This window comes from Athene noctua, chromosome 2 (genome assembly GCF_965140245.1).
Source record: "Athene noctua chromosome 2, bAthNoc1.hap1.1, whole genome shotgun sequence".
Lineage (NCBI taxonomy): Eukaryota > Metazoa > Chordata > Aves > Strigiformes > Strigidae > Athene > Athene noctua.
Genome location: NC_134038.1, coordinates 121,352,224 through 121,379,281, shown reverse-complemented (window position 1 = coordinate 121,379,281; position 27,058 = coordinate 121,352,224). Strand labels below are relative to the sequence as shown.

The 27,058-nt window shown below is 42.4% G+C and overlaps 1 protein-coding gene across 1 annotated transcript; it reads right to left on the bottom strand.

Moving 5' to 3' along the window:
- Positions 1-5,753: 5,753 nt before the first annotated feature.
- Positions 5,754-26,774, bottom strand: LOC141957888 (uncharacterized). Its single transcript, XM_074900107.1, has 4 exons — positions 26,395-26,774; positions 17,355-17,893; positions 15,972-16,038; positions 5,754-11,159 (listed from the first exon to the last, which is right to left on the bottom strand). Exons 1-4 carry the CDS (start codon positions 26,771-26,773, stop codon positions 9,640-9,642), a joined length of 2,505 nt encoding a protein of 834 aa, XP_074756208.1. The 5' UTR covers position 26,774; the 3' UTR covers positions 5,754-9,639.
- Between the last annotated feature and the right edge of the window lie 284 nt (positions 26,775-27,058).

Sequence of the window (27,058 nt, the reverse complement as noted above, 5' to 3'; positions counted from 1 at the left end):
CAAAGCTTAGCACATCCTAGAGGTTGGTCAAGTCCCACGTACTCCTGCTCTTGTGAGGGCCAGGCTGCAGTGGGAGTTTCCATCACACCGACTCCTGAGCTTCAGTGAGGGGCCCCCTCGCAGAGCCAGCCTGGCCTGTTTACTCAGTGTTTCCACACACTCTCTGACCTGGTCAAAAAATACTGTACCCAGCTTGGACAGAAACAAACTTTAAAGACTTTTATATCTGCACTGTGATTTAAATACTGCCTGAAGAGCTGGCTGAATTCATTATCCCTTGTGACCATACGCAAAGTTACAGAAAGTGCTTTAACACTTAGGTGCCTTATAGCAAACAACAGTGTCAAGCCAACAGTGTCAAGGGTCACACACCAGTCATTAAGCATTATACACTTCACGTATTTGCCTTATGTAAATAAAAGTATAGCATTTACAGCTCATGTCCCCCAGATCTTAACTACAGGCCACATTTATTGTGCATGAGTATTCCCATTACTTCGAGGACTTACATTTTTACACTTACAGATACCGATACCTTTTATACAAACAAATTCTTTGCAGCATCACGGTCTGCATTTAATATTCATCACATAAAGTTCACTTGAAGGGACTTTGCTAAGGGATATTTCATGTGAAATAACTGTCCAATCATCGTTACCAGGTACCAAGGATTCTATTTATTTTGCCCTCTGGAACTCTTACTATTTATAAATCCAACTCAGAAACTGATAATGCTGTCAGATTTCTGCCAGACAAGCTCTGTGGAGCATAGCAGGTTAGTAGAAAGAAAATTTAAATCCACAAGCACTTTCCTGGCCCTAAAATGGCTTCTGGAATAACTTTTAAAAAGCCATAAACTGTTCTACATGATGTAGCTGCCATAATCCCAGAGACTACATCTAAATAAGTGGAGTTGGGAGAAAAGCATCTTTATGATAATCTTCACCAAAATAGCTTTTATAAAAGGTATTGGTGACCATGAGCTAAAACACCCATTTCCCCAGCCATATATCTTTAAGCAAATCTTAAAGAACTTGTATTTCTTATTAGTCAAAATATTAATGTTAGTATTAGGACATTCTGAGTTTTAACCTTATAGTCATAATAAAACCAGCTGAACTATTTGATGATTTGGATTACCTTGAAGTTAAAGATTATCAATTCTGAAATAGATTTTATCAGTAGCACACCAATAATATTGTAGGTATTTATCAACATCTTATATGCAGAACAGGAAACACACTGCTTTGTGTTTTGGTCTATGGAAATTGACTGCTAGAAAGACTGGATGAGAGCAGATCTTTTCATAGTTGACTTTGGGGACAACTGAAAAGGTAAGAAAAGAGAAGTATTCCCTCTTCTCCCAGGATATAAATGAATTCTCAAGAGCACATGCATACACAGAGACCTGAAACAACTTTTCAAGGATATCAGTGCTTCAATAGCCTTATTTAGAGCAAGGGATGGTACCAAGAGGTGTGAAACACTGCAAGAGCACTGTTATGGAAACAAGTCATCTCTAAGTATGAAAAGCAGAACTGTGGGAATGTTTGTGAACTTAATATATATCCAGGAGTGGGAAATGAAAAAATGAAAACCTCCTCTGAGAACAGGGCCTATGGGTGAATGGTGCACCAAAGTCCACTTTGATTCTTACCCCAGGCTATGCAATAGAAGAGAAATGACTGCATGTTTGCCACAGTACCAAGCAAGTTGTAGGCTCTGGATTGACCTTTACAGCTTACTTTACAAAATGTCATTTCCATTAAAAGTTACTGTTCTTAGGAGCCGAGTGGTATGATGCTGATGGATAACCTAAAATTGTTCACTTGATTTTTCCCCATTTCACTTTGGGCTCTAGCTTACTTATTCAGGCTCTGAAGTAGTTCTTCAAGGCTCACAGCAGGCTTGCAGGATCAGGCTTGTCAAAATGTTCTCAGCACTTGCAGCATAAAGCACAGTGACAATGTACAAAAGGAAAGCAGGCTGTTTGCTGCCTTAGCTTGAGATACACAAGTAACAGAGAGAAAAACTGGGCAGAGAAAAAATATATTTGTTCTCAGCATTATAAGAGTTTTTATCTCCCTTTTTTAATCAAAGAAAGGAATTCCTGAGGGCAGTCAAAACACAGAATGTCAAAACCCCGTCGTGCCCAGAGGGGTTTTGCATGCACTCTTCACAAATGCTGCTGACTCCCACCATTCCTGCAGAATGCCGCTATCCTGGTCAACAAGGCTGTAGGCAGGGCCAAATGAGACAAAACATCTCCGGTTATGCACATGTAAGCCTCTCAGACATACATGATGCTTAACTGTATGTGGTGCTTCACAGATGAATATGAGAGGGAAGGCTACAGCCAACAAAACAATGATTCAAACCACAGTGACACACCAAAACATGAGCGAGCAGAAGTAAATGTGCACATAGGGGTGGATATGTGGGAACAGTGGATTTTCAGCCTCATGGCTGACCATGAAAGGAGGGTGGAAGGCAGAATGGCCAAAATCAGAGGAAAAAAACATTCATGGCTGATCCAAAACAAACTTTTGTAGCTTATAAGGCAAGACAGTTGTTGCTGCATCCCTCTAGCAATACCAAAAGGTGGGGGAAAGCTTGACCACCTCTGCAAAAGGGCTTCGGGAGGCTGAAGCAGCTGAGGATAACAACTGCTGCCTCAGCCAGAATCACAGGACTCACATCTTTCCAGAGATTTGCAGTATTGGACACTATTTCCCAAGGATTGATAAGATGTGTTTAAAAAGTATTGTTTGTCTGGCGTATGGGAGGAAAAATATCCTCAAAGAGGTTTTAGCATGAATCAAGCCTGGTTTAAGTCATTGACATGGCAGCAGTTTGAAGCAAAGGCTTAAACAAATCTGGGTATGTGTTCAAGAAAAAGTGAAGTACAGAACATTTTCAGGCATAAAGGTATCTTAGGCAATTTGTCTTATCTACTTGGCATAAAGCACACGTTTTCATTCTCCTCTCCTAATAAAACCAACAAATGTACTTCTCCTTCAACAAAATGCATATTTTACAGTATATACTAAATCTTTTTACTTTTTTGACCTTCTGAGTAGTATGAGGCTTTTATTTGAGTTTGATCCAAAGCATCTCCAGCTCTTTACTCAAGACACCTGCATTTAATCTATGAATATTCTCAGAAGTTTTTTATACTCCGCAAGAGAAGGCTGCAATCATGCAACTCAGATGTGATTACCAGTCTACATCACTCACCAGATCACATTTGCTTTGAAAGCCCATATCTATCATAAGGACTCCTGAGCCAATTTCAACTTATGGTTTAAAATACTGAAGCAAGTCAGGAAAAACTGACTGTGGCAAGAACATTCTGTCAACATCCCACATGTACAGAGGTCCTGAAGACACTTAGTACATGTCTACGTTATTGACTGCTGTATAATAGAGAAATACCCAAAGGAGACTTAAATGAGCAACATTAGGTACCATTAGCAGTCAAGTGATGGTAGCAGTGGAGCTCAGAGAAGGCTCATTGATCTAATGAGAAGCAGTTACCAATATAAACACAGTTAAGAGGTAATGATGAAAACTGAGGTTTGCATGCCAAAACCCACAAGTATATCTAGAGATTTCCAAATATAAGTTGGCACTTAACCCAATTACCCAACTTAATGTTCCAGCTCCAGCTTAAAATACTTAAGCATATTCAGGCTACTCTAATATTACTGAAGTTTACAGAAGTTGGTGGGTGGGAAGTGCTTTGATGAAGAGACAGAAATTAAGCCAAATGTGATAGACATTTTCAGTTGAACAAATTTTCATTTACAACTGGCTGAGAAAACAAGAATTTATCTGAGAAAGTTTTGAAGAAAACTAGTTTAAATTCTCATATATTAAATTACCTAAACACTGGAGATTGCTTTTTCCTTCTGCTTTTCTTCCCTTCTATCTCCATTCCCCCTACCTTCACCTTCTTATTTTCCTCTTTCCTCTACCTTTCAAGTGGAAAAAAAAGCAAAGGGAAAAACTATAAAAATTGTTTTCCTAAGATGTAGAAACTTTTGAAAACCCTTTTTCCACAGTTCTTCTTTCAGAAAAAATGCTCTTTAACCCAAGGATATAGATTTTTTTTTTTCCCCCCTAACATGACAGGCTTTTACTTCAAGCTTCTGCTAAAGCCAGGCATTAACACCCTTCTAGTGAGGAAATTACATCCAGTCTCTTGAGGCTACTTTCAAGAGATGTCATTTAACAAGATTGTACTAGACTGGAGAGTGGTTAGTTTCTCTTCTGAAGAGCCTACAAACAACAGATGCAATCCTGCAGGTCACAACATGCCTGCAGAGCTCCAAGGAAGGACTTCAGAAAGCTACACAAACTGCAGCTGGCCAAGAAAATCCATTTCAGCAATAACAATTCTGTTATTTAATGCAAACAAGAGTTTCTTGGATCCCCCTTTTGGCTTTGGTACATCTAGAGCCAGACAGTGAAAGACATGTATGCATGTATAGTTACAGAGGTGCAAAAGTCCAGCATATTAGCAAGGCAGCTATTTTGAAGCCCACTCACTACCTATTTCTGTCAGGCAGCACTACCACAGCAGCACAGGCAATGCCACTACCAGTCAGTATCTTCTGTGCCTTATTATAAGGCAAACCCTTCAAGCAGAGGACAAGGCACCAGGCTTGGTTGCACAGCTTCTAGATATGTATGCATGGATGTTGTACAAGTGAATGTCAGACCGCTGAAGAGAAACACAGGGCAAATCTGAGAGAGCCATTGTATCTGGCTGCCAAAGATCAAGATGGTTTGGGCTGTTATGGAAAGGGCATAAAGCATATCAGCTGCTGAAGGCCAGAAGAGAAGGGTCAGTTTTGGATCTAGCCTGGAGAAGAATGCTTCTGTTTTCACCAGTATTTCACAAATACTTCTTTTCTCCTTCCTCCTGAATTTCATCCCTGGCTAATTTAAGCTATGTTAATGATGTCTGTAATTCTCTTCTTGCAGGAATTATTTCTTGGAGCCCTTCCAATCTGTACAAATGCAATTGGTGAAAAACACATAACATAAAATTTTTATTTTTACTTTTAATGCAAAAGGCTGAAATAAATAACAATTTAGTCTCAAACCGGGTGGTTTTTTAGGAATCCGTTTCAAAATTATTTCTAAATGGAGGTCATCTGACAGCATCTCTCTTTCATTCAGATCTAATAAACAATAAGATCTCCAAAAAGAAGAAACAGTTGTGTAATTTAAAATAACTGTAAAGAGTCTCTACTGAGAACACAGGAGCTTTAACTTGCACAGATCCTGACAAAAGCATATCTCTGCTACTGCAAAACTCTGATCAGGACCCTCCACAACAGTAAAAACTTCCACATAAGACAGACCGTATGAAGCACCAAGGCAGGACAAATTTCTTTTAAAAAAATGCATTCTCATTTTTCTTCTCTGTATTGCTAGGATGGTAGCAATGACCGAGGTAAACTGTACTGCTCTTTTGACACAAGTATTTATCAGTATAGTAGCATCAAATATGATTTTTATCTTCCCAAATCTCCAGTTACAACAGTGGGAACAGAATACAGGTAGATTAGATGATCTCTAGAAATGTGTATTACTACTGTTCTTATTTAGTGGCACTTAAGCAAACAGAGGTAGCTAATTCAGATAACACCTGTGAAATCCTGGCCGCAAAAGCGTCACTGGTAACAATCTCAATAGCCTCAATTAGCCTTCCTCAGAACAGAACAAAAACACCAATGAAGTCTTACTGGTTTATTTATTTCAGTAAAGTTCTCTTAAAACATATTACAATATTATATTAACAGAGGCAAGTGTCTAAACAGTATTTTTAAAACAACGTAATATTTCAAAGTAGGAAATTTAATAAAAAAGCACCACTTGAAACTAGTGTAGTTTTCATAGTGCACTTCAATCTGCAGAGACCACAAGAACAGAGGAAGCATCCACAATATTAAGATAGACAACGTATTCTGCCCAGTTTTGACTTCACAGAAAGCATAAAAATCTGTATTGGTAATAAAATATACTCAGGTAAAATCTTAGAACTTGCAAAATGTTTCACAGTACAAAACAATGCATGTTTTTTAAAGACAAATCCTTTTTCCTCTTGTATGAGCAGCACTATACAACCTAAATTATTTTTCTCCTGTAATGATCAAGTTTTCTATAACAACCTGTTGCCCATTACCTGCATAAGTGACAAAACCACCTGCCTTCCTGGATGTATTAAATAAAACTCTTTCTGTACAGCTAGAGATTCTGCCAGCCTTGTACTTGCTCTATTACTTTATGAATACCTCCACTGGAAATGCTCTCTGGCAGAAAGGATTGGAGAGACTGTCTACTGTTATTTTAACAATATTCATGAATGTGGTATCAAAAGATGCAAAATTTTAAAATTAATTTCATACTTCAAGGTATTATATTGTGCTACTAATAGAAAGAAAATATATGAAAAGATAATTAAAAAGTTCAAAAGTTGTAAATATAATTCATAAGATATACCTGTCAATAAAACATGCAATTTATCACAGCAAATGGGATAAGTGCCATAAAATTAGCATTCATTGTACATTGTCTGATTCCTCTCGAACTTTCTTTTATTAAGGATCATAGTGCACCACTTAACATTGCATGGTATGAGGCTATATACTATGCCATTAATTAGACTATCATAAATCCACACTGATTCCAACACACTCACTCCAAATTCATGTTACTATAACCAGTCAGTGAGTGACCTGAATTATGGATTCAGGCTTTTTTTTTTTCCCCAAAAGGGAGAGGTGCAAAAGAGGCTCAAATTATCAGTCTTCTCTTGCTTGAAATAAAGCTAAGCTTGCTGTAAGTTGCAATTAATACTACATGTTTAATAAGACTTTTTTTTCATCATGTGAGTACCTTATCACAGATTACATTAGCAAAACAGTATTAGATGCATTATCACCACCAGATGTATTTTTCACTATGCAGCTAAAAATCTACTCTGAATTTAAGGGCAGTTAGGGCCACTCCCCCCAGAATCCTCTGAGAAAATTTACTACATTGAAGAATTTAAACTTCAAAACCTGTCTTAGCTGTAATAATATTCACTTGTACTTCCCTGGTAGTTTCTGCATCCTTTAATAATGGTGCATTTAAATGCAAGTACCACCACCGTGTGCATAATATAGGATTTCAGCAACAATCCCTTCCATATTCAAGCAATTGATACCACAATCTCACTCAAATAAAGCATACTCATACATATCATGCATAGGATTTGCTATATAGGCAAATGGTCATTGCATTCAAGTAATATGTACCAAAGATGGTACATCTTTGCTAAAGATGTACCAGATTATGTCTAACATCAGATTCTGACGTCTGCTACACAGGTTTAAACCTAGAATGACTCTTAAATTGGCATTATACTGGGGAGCGGCCGCCTTTAACACAACTGCATAACACAAAACACCAAAAGAAAATAAGCGGTTATGTCTGTGAGAAAATGACTTTTCTTAACTTCCTCTAAAACAAATCCATAAGTGTATCACTTCAAACCTTCTCTAACATTGTCTTCCCCTGAAGTCTTACCTTAGAAATACCCTGTTCTGCTCTCTGAAGAGCTCCTCTTACATCACGTGCATCCTTCTAAAGAAAGCAGACAGACGTATCAGAAAATTTTAACTCCTGTGGCATTTCATCTTTGTTCAGACTCAGTAGACTTCCAGACTGAAGTACCCAGAAAAACTGCTCTGCTCCTAAGTAATGCAGCTCTTCTGTACATAACAGATACACATGGTCTCGTACCAGAAGTCTTTCTCTACCACTACAAAATATCCTCTGTAACAGTATTTTGCAAATGTTGAGTCTTTGACCTTAGCTGTAATTCATCCTTCCTTGTAAGAACGAATGAGAGCCTGGCTACACACAAGCACTGAGACCTCTGTCACAGACTTTGGGAACACCAGGATTGAATTTACAGTGGTTTGCATACTTATCCAGGCTTCAACACAATGCCCAGTAAGGTATCGTGATGGACTGCTTAGATTTTGCAGCTAAAAGCAAGAAAAGCTACTGTTCTCTATTTGGAGCAGGAGAGTAATTTGTCCAAAGCCTGCATCTTTGGGTATACACTTAAAAAAAAAAAAAAAAAAAAAAGATGAATGGAAGAAAACCGCAGGTGTTAAGGACACAGTTAAAAAGTTACATGTAAGAACAGAACCACCAGATAGAGGTCTTGCACTTGGGTTCATTCTTTTACAGAAAATTATTGGAAGAGACTGTACAGCAAAAACAGATGAGAAGCACAGGAAACTGCATCTATTTTGGATATACATACGGAGGCAGATAGCAACACTAAAGTTATTCATGCATAATATTCCTTCCTTCAGTAAGGTTGATGTAAGGCAGCCTGCAAGTGCATTATTAATGTCCCTCTTCTATAATTATGTATGTATACATAATCATAGACATACATACATCTATTCTTTAGCAGGGATGGTGAAAGAAGAATGGACAGAGTTGAGCTATATGAGGGCATGCCATTTACTCCTAACAAAAGAAATGAGAGAGTGAAGCAGTGTTTGTGGAGAAAGGAGAAAATGAGAGAAAACACTCTACACAGATTAGAAAAATAATAGTTTGATGGACAGTTGGATGGATGGCTGGAGGAAGACAAAAACCAGTGCCACTGAATGTACCATTTCTTTGAATTTACTGAGTGATTTTACAAAAAAAACCCCTAACTTTTTATATTAAGTACCCGTTCAGCAAAATAAATATGCTTGTGAATGGTGTTCCTCTTTGGTTAGAAAAATATTTTGTCATTTATAAGAAAGGAAATACATTTTAAAAATAATTTTCAAAAGTCTCATTTTCAAGACATTCTTTTAATACTCTTTATCTCCTACATACTCTTACTTTTTAGAATAGACTTTCTTCCTTCTCATCTTGCAACTTTTCACTGGCAAAACTAAAAATGGCAAAAAGCCTTCCCAAATTACTTAAATGCAGATTATTTCCAAATGAAATGAGGACAGCCATTAGTTTCAATGGTTTTGTTTTAGAAATGTTCTATTTTTGACCCATGTCCATTTCTATAATATTAAGCACGTATACTCCAGTGTTATCATATTATCACCTCAAGTTTGAGGCATGTTCCCTCCATTTATAGAAAGCACAACATTTTATAAGATGCAGCAAAATTAGCCTCAAAGTGCATTTAGTCTTGATATTAGCCTGTTGCAGTAAAGAAACTGAAAGCAGGTTTCCATTATTTGGCTGTGCTCCTTTCGGTTGCAGTGCTAAAAGGTATGTATTTAACCTCACCTGCAATTTTTTTGTGGTCCAGAAATAACTAATTTTAAGAGACTGCTTTATGAAAAAATAAGAGTTTGATCTGAATTCAAGGTTTCCCTGCCTGAAGATGTTAACAGAAGTAAAATCTTGGAACACTAAAAGCTCTGGTTTTTTTAAATACTGATCATTCAGTTAAGATTGTATTTAAATATTCCTAATATTGAAAGCATTTTGGTGGGACAATCTGCTCATGTCAACACAGTGTAAGGTGTCAAATATGTATAGAATCAGAGTAGAACCCAAATGCAATTTAAATCCCAATTCTGTGCTAACTTCACTGTACAGAAATTAAGATGAAATCCATAAAATAGATATACTGGTTCCATGTTCATGAGTGATGTGATTGATCCTTCCACGCACACAGTCAAGAGAGACTGCTATCAATGTTCCATTATGTACTTCAAAAGATGCACGGAGGGACACACTGGTCCATGTGCTTCCCTCTGGCATCTGACCTCCAATCTGCTGAGCAATTGCTGTGGGTTGCATGTGATCCATGGTCAACTGATTGAGAGTCATTTTGAGCACATTGCATGAGTGGATTAGCTTTAAGTTAAATGCAAGGCTGGCAACTCCCTTTTCAGTAAAAATGAAATACTTCTGAGCAAGTTGTCCAGAAGAAATCAGCTGTATCTGTTTCTCATTGGATGAGACCTGCGTGAAATCCAATAATTTGTTTCTCACGGCTCCAGTGGGCAGACCTGTAACAGAAACTGTGGCTGACAAGGCACTAGAAACTGCTGAAGGGATCCAGATGAGACTAAACATACTAATTCCAGAACTATCTCCAAAATACCGAACATTACACTGTGCAGGAGAGAGTATCTCAAAGCTAATCAGATCTCCAGCACCAACTTTTGTGGCCCAGGAAGCAGATATCGATGTGTCTCTGTAATTTACCCCAGATTTAAATACATTCATTAATTCTCTGTTGGTACCATTCCTATTGATATAGGAAATTAAGGAGAAGCCCTCCCGGACACAGGTATGACCCATAGAATACAATGCTTGGTGGAACACAAATTTGACAACACCAGTTTCAGTGAACTTTATCGCTCTGCCATCATGAGATAAACTTAGCATGTAAGGGTCAGAAACAGAAATTATTTTAAAGGTAGGTCGATAGTTGGTTTGGTAATGCATTGCTGTTGACATCTGTGCACTGAGTGCCACAGCACCTGTGTCATGGGACAACCAAAACAAACTGAGTGGCGTATTAAGATCATAAATATTTAAGTCTTTACTTTGATTGCAGAATTGATTTGGGCTCCTCAAATACACGGAGAGAGTTTGGCTGGGCTCCACTTCAGCAGCACTGCTTAAACTAGTGCTCTGGAAATACTTTCCTTCTGGCTGTTCAATGCGAACACCGCTCAGTTCATAGCCTTCCTCACTGCCATTAAGCTTTAAGGAAAGTTGCAAAAAATTTCTGCAGTTGTGCTTTACGGCAAAATTTAGGTCAGTCCACAACAAACCATGTTGCCTGAACACCAGGCTGTTATCTTCAACAGATAGGATTTCACAGGGAAGCTTTCCTTTTATCTTCAAGTTCAAGCCAGAGTAGACCTGAGAGATGCCAGACTTTACAGAGGGTAGAATGATGTTTGCAGCCCAAGACTCTGAGAGCTTGTTTTCACTAGTTGCCGAACAAACTGTATCACTGACAGTGGAACAAGGCATGGCCACCATTCCATCTTCACATTTTAAACACGCTTGGCATTCCTGCATTTCCTTATTAAAGAAATACTCCTCTCCACACACTCCCAAAGCTGCATCTTTCTCAGCAATTCCAAGGCATCGGAAACCACCTGTTCACAGGAAACAGACAACTTTTATCATCATACCTTTACAATACTAAAAATAAGAACTCTACAGCTCCATGTATCAAATATATATCTAACCATAAGGGAGAAAACAAAAAATAATTATGATGTTAGATCACTTAGTGAAATTAAAGGAACCTTGACAGCAAACAGAGGAAATATTAGGCATAACTCACCTTGTCCAAGCCAACTCCAGTGGTTTAGAGTGGAAAAGGAGCTACACAGGGCCAATTCTAACCAAAACTTGTAATGGATCAGATACAATGATACTGCTCCAAAGACATTCTCTCCCTTCCCTGAGGTAAAAGGCATGGTGACTAACTGGCGCATTGAGCAGCAAAGATACTTTCAACTAACAAAGAGTTCCCCTATACAAGGAGAAATGTGCACTGCCTGCCCAGCCATGTTATGGGGTATCACTGCTGTAGCTGTGATTGCTAAAGTAGTACTTTTCAACCCAAGTCACATGGACCCTAGGCATTCTGTGCACAGCTTTTAAAGAACCTGCAAGAGACAAGTAGAAAAAACAAAATTGTAAACAGCAGGCTTAAAATCATTATGCAGTAGTCCACACATTTAGAAAGTGGAAATCCACTGTTCTCAGCCACAGGGCAGCAGTCATTGTGATAGTCTAAAGTTAAAATAAAACACTGCTGTAAACAGTAAGAATATCTGGAGGTGCCATTTGAAATTACTTTATTTGACATAAAGCAATTTTGTGCTGTTAAATGGTACACCATGACCTCAGTGGATCAAAGAATGCACACCCAGAGAGCAGGTTTTAAAAATAGCCTGTAATTTTCTGTGGCAATTTTCCAAGAGCACCGCCAGCTGCCAATGCTTCCAGCTGGAGCAACCGGTGCCCAAAACCTTTGTGCATGGAGCCTTCAGGATCTAAATCAACACACAAGATTTGAGGCACCCTAAAGAATAAACACTTACAGTTTGTGCCTCAAAGCTTAATCACTAATGCACTCGCTTCTGCTTTTTACCACCATAATCAAAACTCAATAAACATCTTTCTTAGAGCTTTTCTTAAATACCCTTTACTGTCTAAATACGGTGTCATACATTTGCTTTATTCCTTAGCTGGACAGCTGCTGTATCTGCTCTGAGATTTGCTATGACCCTGAGACTACAAGCATCTGATACAGACTCCAACAAGCCATTTTTCTCCACTGCTAACCCCAGGGTGGAACTGGTTATGCAGACTGCTGATGCAGGCAGAAAAGCATGCCATACATACTGCAAACTTCAAGACAGAGCAGTACACACACACCTGGCCCACGAGGGAGGTCAGAATATTGGTTAAAATTCACTTCTGATACTACATCATTCAGCAGAGAACACCAGACGCTGTGTTAAGTTATACAGGCTTCATATATTCATCCTCATATCTCTTTGTCTATTTATGTTTCATTCACTTAAGTGATGATTCTCCACTAACACTGGTAAGTAGAAGTATACAATTTATGATGAGAGAACATTCTTTCTAAGACCAGATATCATTTTCTCAAAAGCGCTCACTGCAGAACAGTAAGATTTTTCCACTTGAAAAAAGTCAAGATAAACGTAATGTTTTGTTCCCCCTGAAAGTGTCTGGCTTTTTTTTTTTTTTACAAGAAACAAGAGCCAAACAAATAAAATCACATTTTTTCAACTAAGAACGTTCTAGAAGGAATTCAGAGAAAAAATCCAAAACTTTCCTTTTGAAATCAGTTTTAACCATGGTGTAATTGCTCACATGACATTTCTTAACCAGTTCTACTTGTATCAATGGCTCCCCCATGACTGAGAAATACTAGATGAACTTCTATTGAGTACGCAAATACAGCTGGTTGACATATCAGAGATCTGTAGTAGTGCCTAGAAATACTTCTAATGCTACTTGCTTCTTAAAAATATTTTAATGTATATTTAAGGATTTTTGTAAATACAAAATTTTACAAATACGTATGGTGACTACTCTCAACAATTTGCTGTCTAGTCTTTCATTGGTTACATCTGCCACAGGTGTTCCCCCTGCATGTACTTCAGCTAGGTGACTTCAAAGCAACATGCAGGCTGCTTTACAGTGTGGACAGTAGCAAGAGCAACATCCTACCCTATGCCCAGAAGACGTCAAGCAGTAAATGATATCCAAACATCAGAAAATCAGCACAGCAGCATGCTGTGACTGCTTCCTACTTCTCTTTACTGCCTGACAACCTCTCCCATCTTTTCCTGGCTCCTGCTCTGGGCACTGCTGCACCTGGTTTAACGGTGAGCAGCACATCTGTACTCAAGCTGGTTTTGTGAAATCCAGTATCCCTGCAGCACACTCGTTAGCCCTCACCCTTCATAGAGGCCAGGCAAATGCAAGGCAATTAGAGTAAGCTATGCATATATTTTTCTGCTGTTACTACTCATGATTGTCTGATGCAAATGTGACATTCAAGCAGATTTAGTATGGGAATCCATCGCTCTTTAAACCCTCTATGTCAAATTTGGATCATCACAAATCAACATAGCTAATTACAAATCAGGGCTATCTGTCTCGGTTCTTGTTCCTCTTTCCTCTGCATCCCACAGCAAATTTACACTAAGTCCCCTTTAGCTTGCATAGCATTCTGGGGAGAGTGCTTTTGGTTGACTTTGGTGGATTCACACCAAAGACAACAGTTGGACCACTCTCCCATGACTGTCTGAGGAAATGATGCACTAGACTCCACTTTCACTGATTAGGTACCTCCAACTGTCACTGCTCCTTGATGACTGATTAGTCTTTAATCAAATGACCTAACAACTCTCATCCCAGATAAAAGCAAGAAAAAGCAGCAGGGGAAGAAGGTATGATATAGAGGAAAGTGGAAGGGTGAAGAAAGAGAGGCTCCCAGTTGCATGTTTCTTTATGTCATTTTCTCTGTCTCACAGTGTACAGTGAACAGGAGTTGCTACAGATGCAAAAACCTTTGCGTGCAGCTCAACAAACCACATACAACATCTGGAACTCATATGTCAGATCACATCCCCATCCTCCCTACATTACCCCAAACAGACATTCAGTTTCAGCCTCCCTTTTGACAAGTTAATTGCACTTGTATAAGATAATGAGCTATCATGAACAGACAGGCTGAAAGTAGCAGTCCTCTCTAATAAAATGTAAAAAGAATACTCCATCTTCCATGACAGACAGGGATGACAGTGACAGGACATCGATTCCTGATCCAGGTGAGGAGAAATAGTTCACTTTCACATCTTTACAAGCCACCATTAAAACTGAGAGAGGAGTAATCAAGGGAAGAGTCCTTTCCTTTCAAATACATCACTACTGCTTTTCTGTGGTCTGACACACCACCACTATCTGTCTGTTTCTTGGCAGTATTTTGCCCTCACTTACTTTCCTTCATCAAGTGTATAGACCCATTCTTGGTCTGGGTCCCCTCAACCAAAGAACCCATTGGGTAAATTCCTTACAGCCTTCCCTCTTCCAAGGCACAGACTAGAGCAACACCAAATGACTACCACCTTGGTGGCTCTTCTTTCCTAGGGCTGGGGCCTTGAGGGCTTCATTCCACAAAACCACCAACGCAACAAAACCCAGTCTCTTACTAAAAAAGAGAGAAAGCCTTACACCTTTCCAATGCTCTGTCTCAAATTTTGTGCTGTCAGCTGTCTTGCCTCTAACTGCCTACCACTAAGGCTGTCTGAAAGTGTCTTGCCTCTTCTTTTGTAAGACTGATTGTACCTCCTCTACAGCATTTCCCACATAAGGCAACACCAAGTGCTCTCTTTCTCTAGTCATTTCCAGTTTCCTGTAGTGTTTGTAGTAATACCATCCAACCCACCACAGTTCCTGCCCAGTGGAAATAAGGACAATATAAGTGAGCTCATGTCCTCTTTTAACACTTTCCTAGGATTAATTCCCTCCCACTTTTTTCTCCACCAGTGGCGGGGCAAGAATAGTAAAAAATCACTCATAATCAGCTGAAAACAGCCCTTGCCCCTCAGAGACGGGCCACCCTCTTTTTACAAATAAGAAGTCTAGAGGAGGAAAAACATAAAACCTAATGAAGCCCTCGGTTATTTCATTGGGAGGTGACAACTGATGAAATGCTCGATTTGATCACAGAGTTCCTTTTGAGTTTTATTGGCTGACCAAAAATTAGATAAACAGAAAGAAACCTAGTACCTAGATACAATTTGCTCAGTCTGTCTATGAATTTGCTCTTTTATGTCTGACTGCCATGAGTAGCAATGAAGGTGAAGTCTGCAGTGCGGTCAAATTTGTTCTTAAATGTCTGAAAAATTGCTCCAAGCCCCCACAAGTGATGAAAACTGCTGATTGTTCCTCAGGATTTGACAATATTTCGCTAAAGGAGAATAAGACTGATGGAGGAAGACCTTATAAGAACCTTTATTAGATCAAATCAAATATCCATCTCAGTGCAGCAGAAGGAAAATGACAAATATTTTTCTCCATTAGGAATAATACCTTTTTGACCCCATTTGCACCAGCATAAACAAGAAAAAAGTCAGGTCAAAAGTGAAAATTAAAACCAAAGCATGTAAAACCCCACAAAAGTAAGGTAAATGGGACCATCCAGTGCTCCTGGTGGATATTATGCTCTAAACAGCCCACTGTCCAGAAGAACTGCTATCAGTTTACAGCTGAGTGCTTTTCAACCCCTTTGATTCCAGCAAGTTGAGCATGTCATTACTCACAAACATACAGGCCTGAGTCCTTATCTATCTCCTTGGCCTGTTCCTGAAGATCTAATTATCTTCATTCTTTAATTATCAGAGAATATAACTTACCCGGAGTATTCAGGCACTTTATCCTCTCACCACAAATGCTTGGAGATTCAGTGCATTCATCTCTGTCCTGCAAATCACAAGAATCATATTGAAACACTTTAATGCAACAACTTCAAGCTGGCACTTCTTCAGGTTCTATGACACCCATCTGCCAGCAAAAGATGTATGTGGCGATGGAGAAGGGGCTGATCTCATAAGTATGTTGGAGCAAGACAACCTGTTTTGGGTTTGCCACCTGTTTCCACAAGGTATCCAGAAAGACTGCATGGTGTCCACAGAAAGCTAGTAGTGTGCAGATGACAAGCTAAATAGATTGGTTGTAAAACTAACAATTGTTATGATGCATGATCTGTAAGACAGTACCACATCCCTGAGAGCGATGCATCACTCAATTGATCTTACAGACATTGTAACAATTGAGACAGTGTTAGAAAACGCTCCTAAAGACATTTAGTCTGGGAGGAAGGTGCTAACTGAAAAACACACAAGGAAGGTAAATGATAAAGTAGTATTTCCTGTCAACCAGCCTTCCTTTCACCCCACAGCAGGCAGAGGGGCAAGAGTAACAGGCTACATTTTCATTTAAATGCTAGCATTAAAGAAAACTGAGACTAGCAGAGAGGGAACCGGACAGACTCTTTCAGGTTCTCTTCTCAGTATCCTGGGCTCAGGTCACCAGCCATTTGGGCTCATGTCAGGCTTAGATCTGGAGACACTTGGCAAACAAGACACTGCTTTAAATATCAAGTTCCCCATGTATCTTAGGACTTCTAAATGAGAGAAAAAGTGACCAAAGAACCATCTTATTTTGCTTTCATGCTGTTTTTGCATTGTACAATAAAATGTATTTTATAATAAAATGTATTTAACAATAAAAGCATTCATGTTCTGTATTATTATATGTTGGTATGTTATGTTTAAGCTGGAACTAGTTTTTACATTTGTTTTAACTGACAACTTTTGTTTCCAAACTTATGAATAAATACCTGACCTCTAGTTTTGCTTAGTAAAGCTTTCTCCTCTGCTTTACAGAGATGTCTAGCAGTTCCTGTAGAGTGGACTGGAATTAAACAAATTTAGCATGCATAAGTATACATGTTTTAGGATGTCTTTTCCTTACATCATGAAAGGAATCAAAGTCCTGCCAGCTGTCACGTTTGGGAAAGCGTCACACCCAACACGCACAAACTAGCGTCCCATTTAAAGCAGTAAAGATAAAACCCACAAAAAACTTCAGGCAGACTTTGAAGTGCCATTCAATAAAGCACATGTTTCAAGCTGGACGTCTCTAGCTCTCCAAGTAGTTATTTCCAGAATGTTACCCCAGCATGTCCACAGAATACTTCATAAACAGCAACTGAATGATACAAAATTATATTTCACCTGGCAAATCCTATCAGAGTTTGCAGAACACTCAGCCATTTGGAAAAAACCAGCAGGACACAATGTGCATTTTTCACATTGTGAAGGTGTCTTTTGGAAATTGCAAAATTCATCACTTTCACAAAGGCCACAGTCCATCAACGACTCCCCAACATTAATCACTTTTGCATCCACTTCTACTTTATGCACAGAGTATGACTTCTGGAGATGATTCCTGAGCTGGTTCTGAAGTCCTTGAAGATGACTTTCAAAATAATTTTGAATATCTTCTTGCAAACTCTGAAATGACATTTGTTTCACCGTATCAAAAAGCATACCATATTGGACTTTGATCAGATCCATTTGCTCATACATTTTCCTTTGCTGTTCAAGAATCTCCCGTTGCTGGCTAACCAGTATGTGCTGCTGTTCAGCAAGTTTTTGTTGCAAATCGACAATGATCTGCTGTTGGCTTTTTAGCATTTCAGTAAATTTTTCATGCCCTTTTGCAAGGTGCAACTGTAGTATTAGGGCATCTTCAGATGGAACTTCATTTTCTCCTGAAATACAAATGATTGATTATTGTCCAAGAAAAGCAATTTTCTAGCTTGCTGTATTATCTCTTCAAAGGCATTCAAATTTTAATAAGTTAATGGAAAGTCTCACTAAATTCAAGTCACGATTGTAAGACCAGTTTCTTTACTATCTTTGTAGCCCCTTCATGGGATCATAAGCTCTTCCATTTCATAAGCAACATTTATAGTTGTAGACATTAAAAAAGTCGTAATCAAGCCCCATGCTTCAGGGCATAAATTAATCATCACTGGGGTTCAATAACATATTAATCATTCCTAGATACATGTTCAAATACAGTAAAGAGTAAAGGGTCAATTTTCACTGTAGAGGTGATAAAATGAGGTGATAAAACTTGCTGAGAATACTAAGCTATTAAGGGTAGTTAAAAGTAAGGGTCAATAGCAAAGAGCTGCAAAAGGAGTCTATGATACCGAGTAGCAACCATAAAATTGAAAAAAGAAACTCAAAGGAGATAAAGGTGAAATAAAGCACCTGCTGAATTTAAAAAAAAAAATAAAATAAAAAATCTAACTTTTTTATATCAAATGTACTTGTAGATTACTATTACCCCTTAGAAACAATCTTGAGGTAAAATATCTAGACACAGATGTTGAGCTACAGAGCCATGTAATCAGCAGTTCAGTGCCCTACAGAGGTCAAAAGGGCAAATAAAAGGCTAGGAGTAATTAGAAGAGAAATACATAGCAAAAAGATAATGTATCATTATGACATTATATTAACCAACAGAGCGTCTTTAATATAGCATGCAGTCCTAGTTCTCCATCTCAAAAAAGAACACAGAACTCAAAAGGTTTGCAAAAGGGCATTAATGACAGTTACACGCACACTGTGATTGCCTATCAAGATTTTTCATCAACTTACACGGGCTCCATTTGTGCTTTAGGCTGGAAAGACATTAACAAATTCCTTTTCACACAACTTTTGCTCTCAGAAGTCTGGCTTACAACTGAGAATACAGGCAGAAGAGCCCAGATCTTTGCCAAGTATTTTGGCTGTACAAGTGACAACACAGTGCAAACACGTACCAGTAAGAGTTACATCTTCAAAGCAGATGGGAAGTCTGTAAGGAAAAGGGGTAGGCCTTACCTGGCCAAATTAAACATATGTACCTAGAAAAATAGCTGCTGAAAGCTGACATGCTGAGGCTTTGGCTACCATGTTGACTACTGTAACTTAATCGTCTCTTGGTATATCTCCCTGTAAGTTTTCTGAGAGGGACTTCCTCCTCTTGCCCTACATTAATATGATTTCTTACATGCTGGGATCACATGTGAGAACAGGGCTCCATGCTAGTACTGCAATACAGTTATCAATAAAAATAAGTGTAATAAGTAATGAGCACAATATTCTTGTAACACCAGAAAATCTAAACTCTAAATGCATTCCCCTATAAGACTGCTACATAGTACTAACAGCCATTGCATTTACTGTCAAATGAGCTGTGTACATGTCTGCCTTTGTCAAGAACTTCAGGAGATGATCTTGACTTTAAGCTTGAAATGTTAACAAATCCAGGTTTGTAAGGAACAAATAGTAATGAAAATAACAGCATTAAACTCCACCTTTCTAGGCCTTTTGACCCTCTTTCTCAGTGAAAATTGAAAAAAGAAATAACCTTCACAGAGTTAAGGGAAAGTCCAACTGCACCACTTAAAAGTCAGCCCAGAGAACTGCCTCTGGGGAACTGCAAGAGAGTGAATACTATAGCCAAGGATGTATTACCAAACCACTTTTTTTCAAAACCACTTTTCCTCCAGTTCTCAGTGGCTGATATTCAGAGACCAGTAAGAGTAACATTTTGAATTATTCCAGCCATTACAAATTTATAGATGGAGAGAATACAGACTTTTCTAAGATGGTTATTGGGCTCTTCCCATCCTGGCAATCTGGACTTTTCTCACACACGCAAGTAAAGCTATTATAGCAAAGAAAGGTTAACTAAAGCCCTGATTCAATAAGAGACATAAAGTAGAACTTATTTTTAAGCAAATACTTAAGGAGCATTGTCTTCAACTAGTAACTGTGTGACTTGCTGGCTATGATTTTAAGTACTGACTGCAGTGAAGCTTACTCACATGATGGACCTGCTTTCCATTATCTCTGCCTTAAACAGCCTTACAGAACTTTGTTACAGCTACATTGCTACATTCCAGTCAGTCAATTTAGCTATGCTCCTTTTGGCTGTCTAAAGCTCAGCTGGTGAGAATATGAGGCCTAAAAAATCCTTTGTGACTGGTTTTTTTCCTCTCATTTTTATCCATTTTGCAGTACTACCACTGAACTTATACTTACCAGTACTGGAGGCCCTTCACTGCAACAGTAGTCAGTGCTACTGGCAGTTCACAATGCCAGAGCAACAGAGAGCTTAATAAAGCTTTTCCACAAGAGACGACTCTACCAAAAATAAACTACATTTAATTAGCAGAAGAGATATCTTGCTTACCAAAAAAATTCTGAAGGATGAATCTAAAATAGTTCAGATGCAGAGTGCCCTAAAAGTGGCCTTGTTTCTCTCCATTAACTATATAAAGGTAAGGCACAGTGAACACGTCAGATGAGGATGTCTCTATCACAGACATCTAAAATTATGAAATCAATTCCACTGCAAGTGATGTTTACACATTAGCAGATATAGCAATCCCACAGGTACCTTTTCACATTGCCCAAACATCAAGCAGGTACATCCACTAGCAATGCTCAGGTGTTCCCATGACCACAGATGCAATATACTTTCCTTGTACATGCACACCACACACAGCCATGGCAAGGTCTGTTTTGCAGACATCTGCTCCATGCTTCCAGGATCAATCCATGGGGCAAACACAATATCACATACAAACCTCTGCTACATTTCCCTAGTATGCCTGGAAAGCATACGTCACCCTGAGGGCACGCTGCATGGACAAGGTAGCCCTCAGGCACAATCTACCACTGCACAAGGGGCACAGGCTAAAAGCAGGCAGTTATCCTACTGTGGGGAAGGGAAGGCAAGATCCTGATTGGGACCAGAGAGCACAGGGCCATCTGATGGTGCCAGTCACTCCTGGCAGCCACAGGTGATGAAAGCAGGGGGCTGCAGGCACTGCTCAGTGCACAGAGAGCAATAGCATGAGAACCTACAACCTTCTTCACCAGGTTTGGCAGGTATGACATATGACAGTTGCACATCATTTTGCCCAAATGCAGGTGTTTGCAGCTGCAGATAAGTCTGCCCAAAAGAAAACAACAGAAAGATGGGTCTGATAGGAAAAATTAAGGATTTGATGGCAATTAATGAGGAGAGAAACACAGAGGAATACAAAATGGTAAGACAACAAAAACAGGTTCTGTGCATTCATTCTTTTGGGATGACAGTCTTTCATCTGAAGTAAGGTGTACTCACAGTACTGCCGAGAGGTAACAGCGACAATCTTGCAGAAGAATGGGCTCATCTGATTTGAAAAGGGAGTAAAAGTCTGCACTTCGGCATCTTCACCCAGCCAACTGTTCAGCTGTAGTTAGAAGGAGCTTTCCAGATAGTAGCTGTGGTGCTGGTGATACTAGCTGAAAAGATTATGATGTTTGTCTGATTCCCCCTGAAGGGCTGTGCTGGTTCTGGCAGGCAGCTGGTGGAGAGTAACAGTTACCTGCCTCATGCAGGTGAGCCTGCGAACACAGACAGTGCTGGGAATCAGCTAGAGCCCCTGATACCAGCCTGTATCTTGGAGGGCTGGTATCAAGCATCGTCTTCAGCAAGAATTCAGGTAGACTCCACCTCACACAAATGGGGCTACACAACAGGTTGAAAAAAAGATTATTCTGGTCACCAAAAAAAGCCTTCTCAGACAGGTAAAATGGAGGGGAGGTCTCTCTTAGTGACTGAAGAATCACTGCAAATCTACTCATGCACTGTCACAGAGCCATCAGGTCTCCACCCATGTATGGCAGAAAAATGGTCACCTAAGCAGCATATTCCAGCTCCCCCACTGTCTGAGGAGAGGTCAGTGGCAAAGAAACACCCCATGCAGCTGGCCTCAGAGTGACGTGCTGACCTGGTAACCAGACAGAAATGTTCCCCTAAAAACAACAGAAAGACAGGAACAGCCACTGACCTGTTTCTTCTTGAATAGATGGTTTCCTGTTTGCAGCTATAGCACTTTACATGTTAAACTGAAGGGCCAGCCAGCCTTCTGTTTCTTTCTTCCACCAGGAACTAACCGTACCTTTATCTCTGATCTAAAAACACTAGAAATCCCCAAGATTAATTCATTGCACATGGCTGCCAGAGAAACTTCCTCTTTGGGAAGTTAACTGAGGAAGGAATACGAGGATGGGTGAGGATGCAGCGGTGGCATATAATCTGTCATAAACTTGTGTTCTTTCCGACTGTGTGACATGTTCCTGGAGGCTAAAATAAATGTACGATTGCCTGGGTTGGAGGCATATACCTGCGCCATCCATAAAACGTATAGACATCACCCTGAAGTCATGCAAAAGATGCACTGTACACAAGGGAAAAAAATACCACGTCGTTTTCTTTGCCTTCTGTTTACTTAAGTCACGTGCTGAGCACATGGAGCAGCCTCATCTGAGAAGACTGCAAAGACTGGGAACACACAGCAGCCACTGTGAGTACCAGAGGCAACTCTGCACTCTGATTAACCACAGAGACACCTAGAGCCCGGCTAAGCCTGTCTGCAGCATATTCACTGCTGCACTCAAGAGGCCCCTAGACTTCCCTCAGAGGGACTCTTGCTGGTCCCCACACACTACTGACCACCACAGGCAGTTCTCCCTGAATCTGGTTCTTCTCCAAGAAGTTACATCTGTAAGACAGACTCCTGCCACACCTGCATAATGAGATTTATCCACAAAAGTTCTTGGCAGGAAAGCCACCGTCTCCACCATACAGGCTGAGCACAGCTCTTGAGTGAGCTGTTTCCCCTAGCAGGGCTCTTTAGAAAACTAGACCTGCGGGATGCTCTTCACAATCCTTATTTACATTTGCCCTGTCGTGTTTGCTGCAAGCCATTTGAGTAGCAGCTCTCCCCAGACAACTGTAAATGCATTTCTCCTAAGCAGACGTCTGATTATTACCTTTTGCTGTTTGTTTGTTCTAGCAGACAAGCCATGCTGGAATTGCTATGCAGAACCATAACTGAACAAGGTATTCTCTGCACTAGTGCAAGAAATCCACTGACATGTGTTCAAAAGGTGGTCCTGGGCAAATGCAGAGCACATTAAGAGGTTGTAGGCAGAGCAGAATCCTGGATACTTGCCTGTCCGCTGACTTGAAGCAAACCAAAGACTGTCAACATGGCTTATTTTTTCATTCTTGACGCCAAGAATATGGAATTTCTGCTAGATGTTGATGAATCCAGTATGCTATTCTTCCACTCCTAGGAGAGAAAGCTGCCTTGTGAAGGCCTGGGTCCAGTCTTTGGAATGGGCAAAACATGTATGTATGTCCTCCGTCCAGTCCAGACAGAAGTATGTCTACAGCATCCACACTAACTGCCACCATGATTGCTGCAGTAGGCCTCACTGTGGACTGGTGCTAACCACTGTCACTCGCTGGCCACGAGGCAAAAAGAGTGAGAGGGGAGAACTTCTGAGGGTGCAGTTGTCCCCATCTGAAAACTCTCTCAAGTAGAGCTCCCATGTTATCACGGCTTTGCTCACTGTGTGCTTCCATGCTGACAGTGCCTTCCTGGGATTACAGTTTAGTGGGCAGTGCTGTACACAGCTTTCCCTCCAACATAGAGGGTGCTTCTCTCTGCCACAGGAAGGAGATGAAGCATAAATCCATGACTGTCACTGGCCGTAAGGTATAACCCATTCTTGATACATTCAAGGATTTTGTTAAGGGCAACTCCTAACCACACTTCTGTTCCTCCCAGGCTTCACCCAGCACCAGGCCAGCAAAGAGCATAAAATTGAAAGAGTACAGTGAACTCTGCATCAAGTCTGCAAAATCTCTAGCATCTTCACTTTCTTTCATTTCCCTTATTCTGTTTTCCTCTGACCCACGTCAGAGGGGACAGAGGACCTAACCCTAAGGCCTAGAGGAGAGGTGCATGAAACTCACCATGTTAGCTGGAAGTGCTGATGGTACTGGAGACTGGGCAGCACAGTCTGATCCAGGTCCTCTGAAGATGACCAAAGAATAAGAGGATGTTCAGAGAAAAAGGTCATGCTGAGCTAGATGCTCTTCGTAAGATCTTCACGGAGATACAGCATGTCTGCTTTCAGCACCATCTAAGAAATATTAGTCTTTTCTGACCGTGCAGAATGCCCTTATTTTTTGCCAGGGCTTGTACTACACAGAGATAGATTTTGGTAAGGACAAAGAAAATGCAAATACCCTGGGTCCCTTTGCAAAAGGGAAGCATAGCAGTTACGATAGTACAAAGAATATGCAGAGAAGCAGAGAAAAAGGCAGCTAACCATACTGTCTTCTGTTTTCCATCCGCTTTTGATCACGGAGCATACAGAGGTAAGGCACCTGGGAGCACTATCAGGCAAGATGAAAGTAGAGAGTGTCACTGCGCTAAGCGGGGGGGGTGGGGTGGAATGTGGGTGGGTGAGCGTTAAATCTTAGCCCTGGGACTGGAATCACGACTAAGTGCTGGAGTCTGCTTTGGAGATGTCACTTCACTAAGTAGACCTTGGTAAGGAGGCTTGGCATGTGCCCTGGTGTCTGAAGCAGCCACAGCCCTCAGATTAGCCACACAGACGTGACAAAGTTTAAAGGACCTTCTTCATGCTTTCCATTAGCTTTTAACATCAGTGGGGTACAAAATAAATCACCCTTCCTCATACATTTTATGTATTTCAGATAAGGCGTTAAACCAGAACCCAAACTGCTTTGTGGTCGTTAATGTATCTGCTGGCGCTTTTCATGTGGGTAAATCCACATATCCCAGGCAACTGTGTAACACCTTCTGCTGACTGGTGAGTAAAACCATGGACATACTATAGATATACCTGGCTTCCGACAGGTATACGGAATTGAGCAGAGCTGGGCTCTAGTCAGTTGACAGACAAGTGCTCTCAATGACGTGCAATAAGAGATGCTCCGCAACTCCCTGGCTTGTTTTGGGTTTTTTGCTGGCTATTACAGCAAGACAATTTGTCAGCAGCAGTGAGTTTCTTACCAATGGCACCCATCCGTTCATCCTGGGTGTGGAACGTACACACATGCCACTGAAGCCTTGTATGACGCTGCTATAAATTAAAAACCCCAGAAATACCAGACCGTGAAGAGAGAGAGAGAGTTAGAGGTCTTACACTCGTTTAAAAACAGCGCTAAAAAGGGTTTTGCCGTGTTTCGCCTGCTGTGGGTCTCTTGGCCGCCCCTGAGCGGGGAGGGGAGATGCAGGGGCGAAGAGGCGGGGAGCGGGGTGGGCAGCTCCCCCCGCACGGGGCAGCCCAGCGCCGGATCCTCCTTCGCGCCTCCCAAAACGAGGAGCTGGGGCGCTCCCGCGCGGGCGCCCTCGGGCCGGGCCCCCAGAGGCGCTCAAGCCGCTCGGCGGCCCCCGGCTGGGCACGGGGAGCCCCGGCACCCCGCGACGGCGTCCCTCGGCAGCGGGAGCGGGCGGCGCCGCGGCCCCGGCGCCCGCCGCCCCGGGGCGGGGGGCCGCGCCCCTCCCGCCCCCCCGGCCCCCTCCGGGCGCCCCGCACCTGGCTTGACGTCGCAGGCGAGCTGCACCCCCAGGGCGCCGCCGCCCAGCTCGGGGGCGGCGTGGGCGAAGTCGTCCCCCGCGAACTGGGCGGCTCTGTCGGCGGCGCGCAGCAGGGCGGGCTCGGGGCAGCCCTCGGCGGGCGCGGCGCGGGCCGGGCCGCGGGGTCGCGGCCGCAGGCGGGGCGGCAGCCGGCACTCCAGGCCCTGGCAGTCGCGGCGGGTGCCGTTGGCGGCGCAGGCCCCGCCGGGGCAGGCCTCGGGCGCGGCCCCCCCTGCGCCGGCGGCGGGGCGCGGGGCGCTGCCGGCCGGCGGGCGGGGCGGCGGGGCGGCGTGGGGGGCGGAGGGCGGCGCCTTGCCCTGCGGCGGCCGCAGCGGCGTGGCGGTGTGGAGGAAGGAGCGCGCCGGGCGGCCGGCCCTGCCGCCGCAGCGGGCCCCGCGGCAGGGCGGGGGGGCCGCCTCGCCGCCGCCGCCGCCGGCGCAGGGGGGGCCGCGGCAGGGCTCGGCCGGGCCGCCCCCCGCGCCCAGCAGCGAGAGGCAGACGCCGAGCCAGCAGCGCGCCCACCACAGCCGTCTCCCCGGCATCTCCGGCCGCGCCTGTAAGAGAAGAGAGGCCGCGGCGGGTCAGGGGAGCGGCCCGAGCCCGCCGCTTCCTCCGCCCCAGCCCGGGGTGCGCGGAGCCGCGGGCACCCCCACCCCGCTCCCCCTCGGTTTTTGCGGGTCCCGCCAGAGCATCCCAAACCCGGGGGAAAAAAAACCTTCTCACGCCGCCCCCCGCCTCTCCCCGCCGTCTCCCGGCGTAACCTGCGGGAAGGTGCTGGGCAGCGCCCGGAGCAAGTGCGGCCTCGGGGCTGGGCTCCTCGTAGGGGCTGTCCGCAGCGGGGACTGACCTCCTCCCAAGGCTGGAGGGGAATGGAAATGTGCAACATTCCTGGGGCTTCGTTAGCATCAGATTTCCCAAGCGCCTCCCTTTAACTCCTTCGCTCCTCCAGCCCCTCCCGGCTGCCCGGGGCGGAGGAGGGGGCTGCCCCGCGGCTCCCGCCGGGCCCCCGCTCTCCCGCCGGGGCCGCCGGCGTTTCTTCGCGGTAAATGTTGTCCCAGGGCGCCCGGCGGGAAAATGTGCACGCCTTACAAGGTTGGCTTTCATTCCGAGTGGTTTTATTTCGTCTGAAAATAAATACATGGAAAAAAAAAAAAAAGACCCCAAACCAACACGAATAAAGTACACGCGCGAGACGCAATGCAGACAGAAAATTCCACGCGGTCACGAGAAGTTACTGGTACTTTGGATTTCTTGGTTCTCACTTTGATCGTCGGGAACCTGCAGCGAAGACACGAGCAGCAGCTGCCGTTTTCTCTGCAGCTACCTACAGCCGCAGCATAAACCGAAGCGGAGGACCGACTCTGACCTTAAATCAGCCGTTCGGCTGCGGGCAGGGGCACGCTTTTTGCTAGAGCAGCTTTCCTA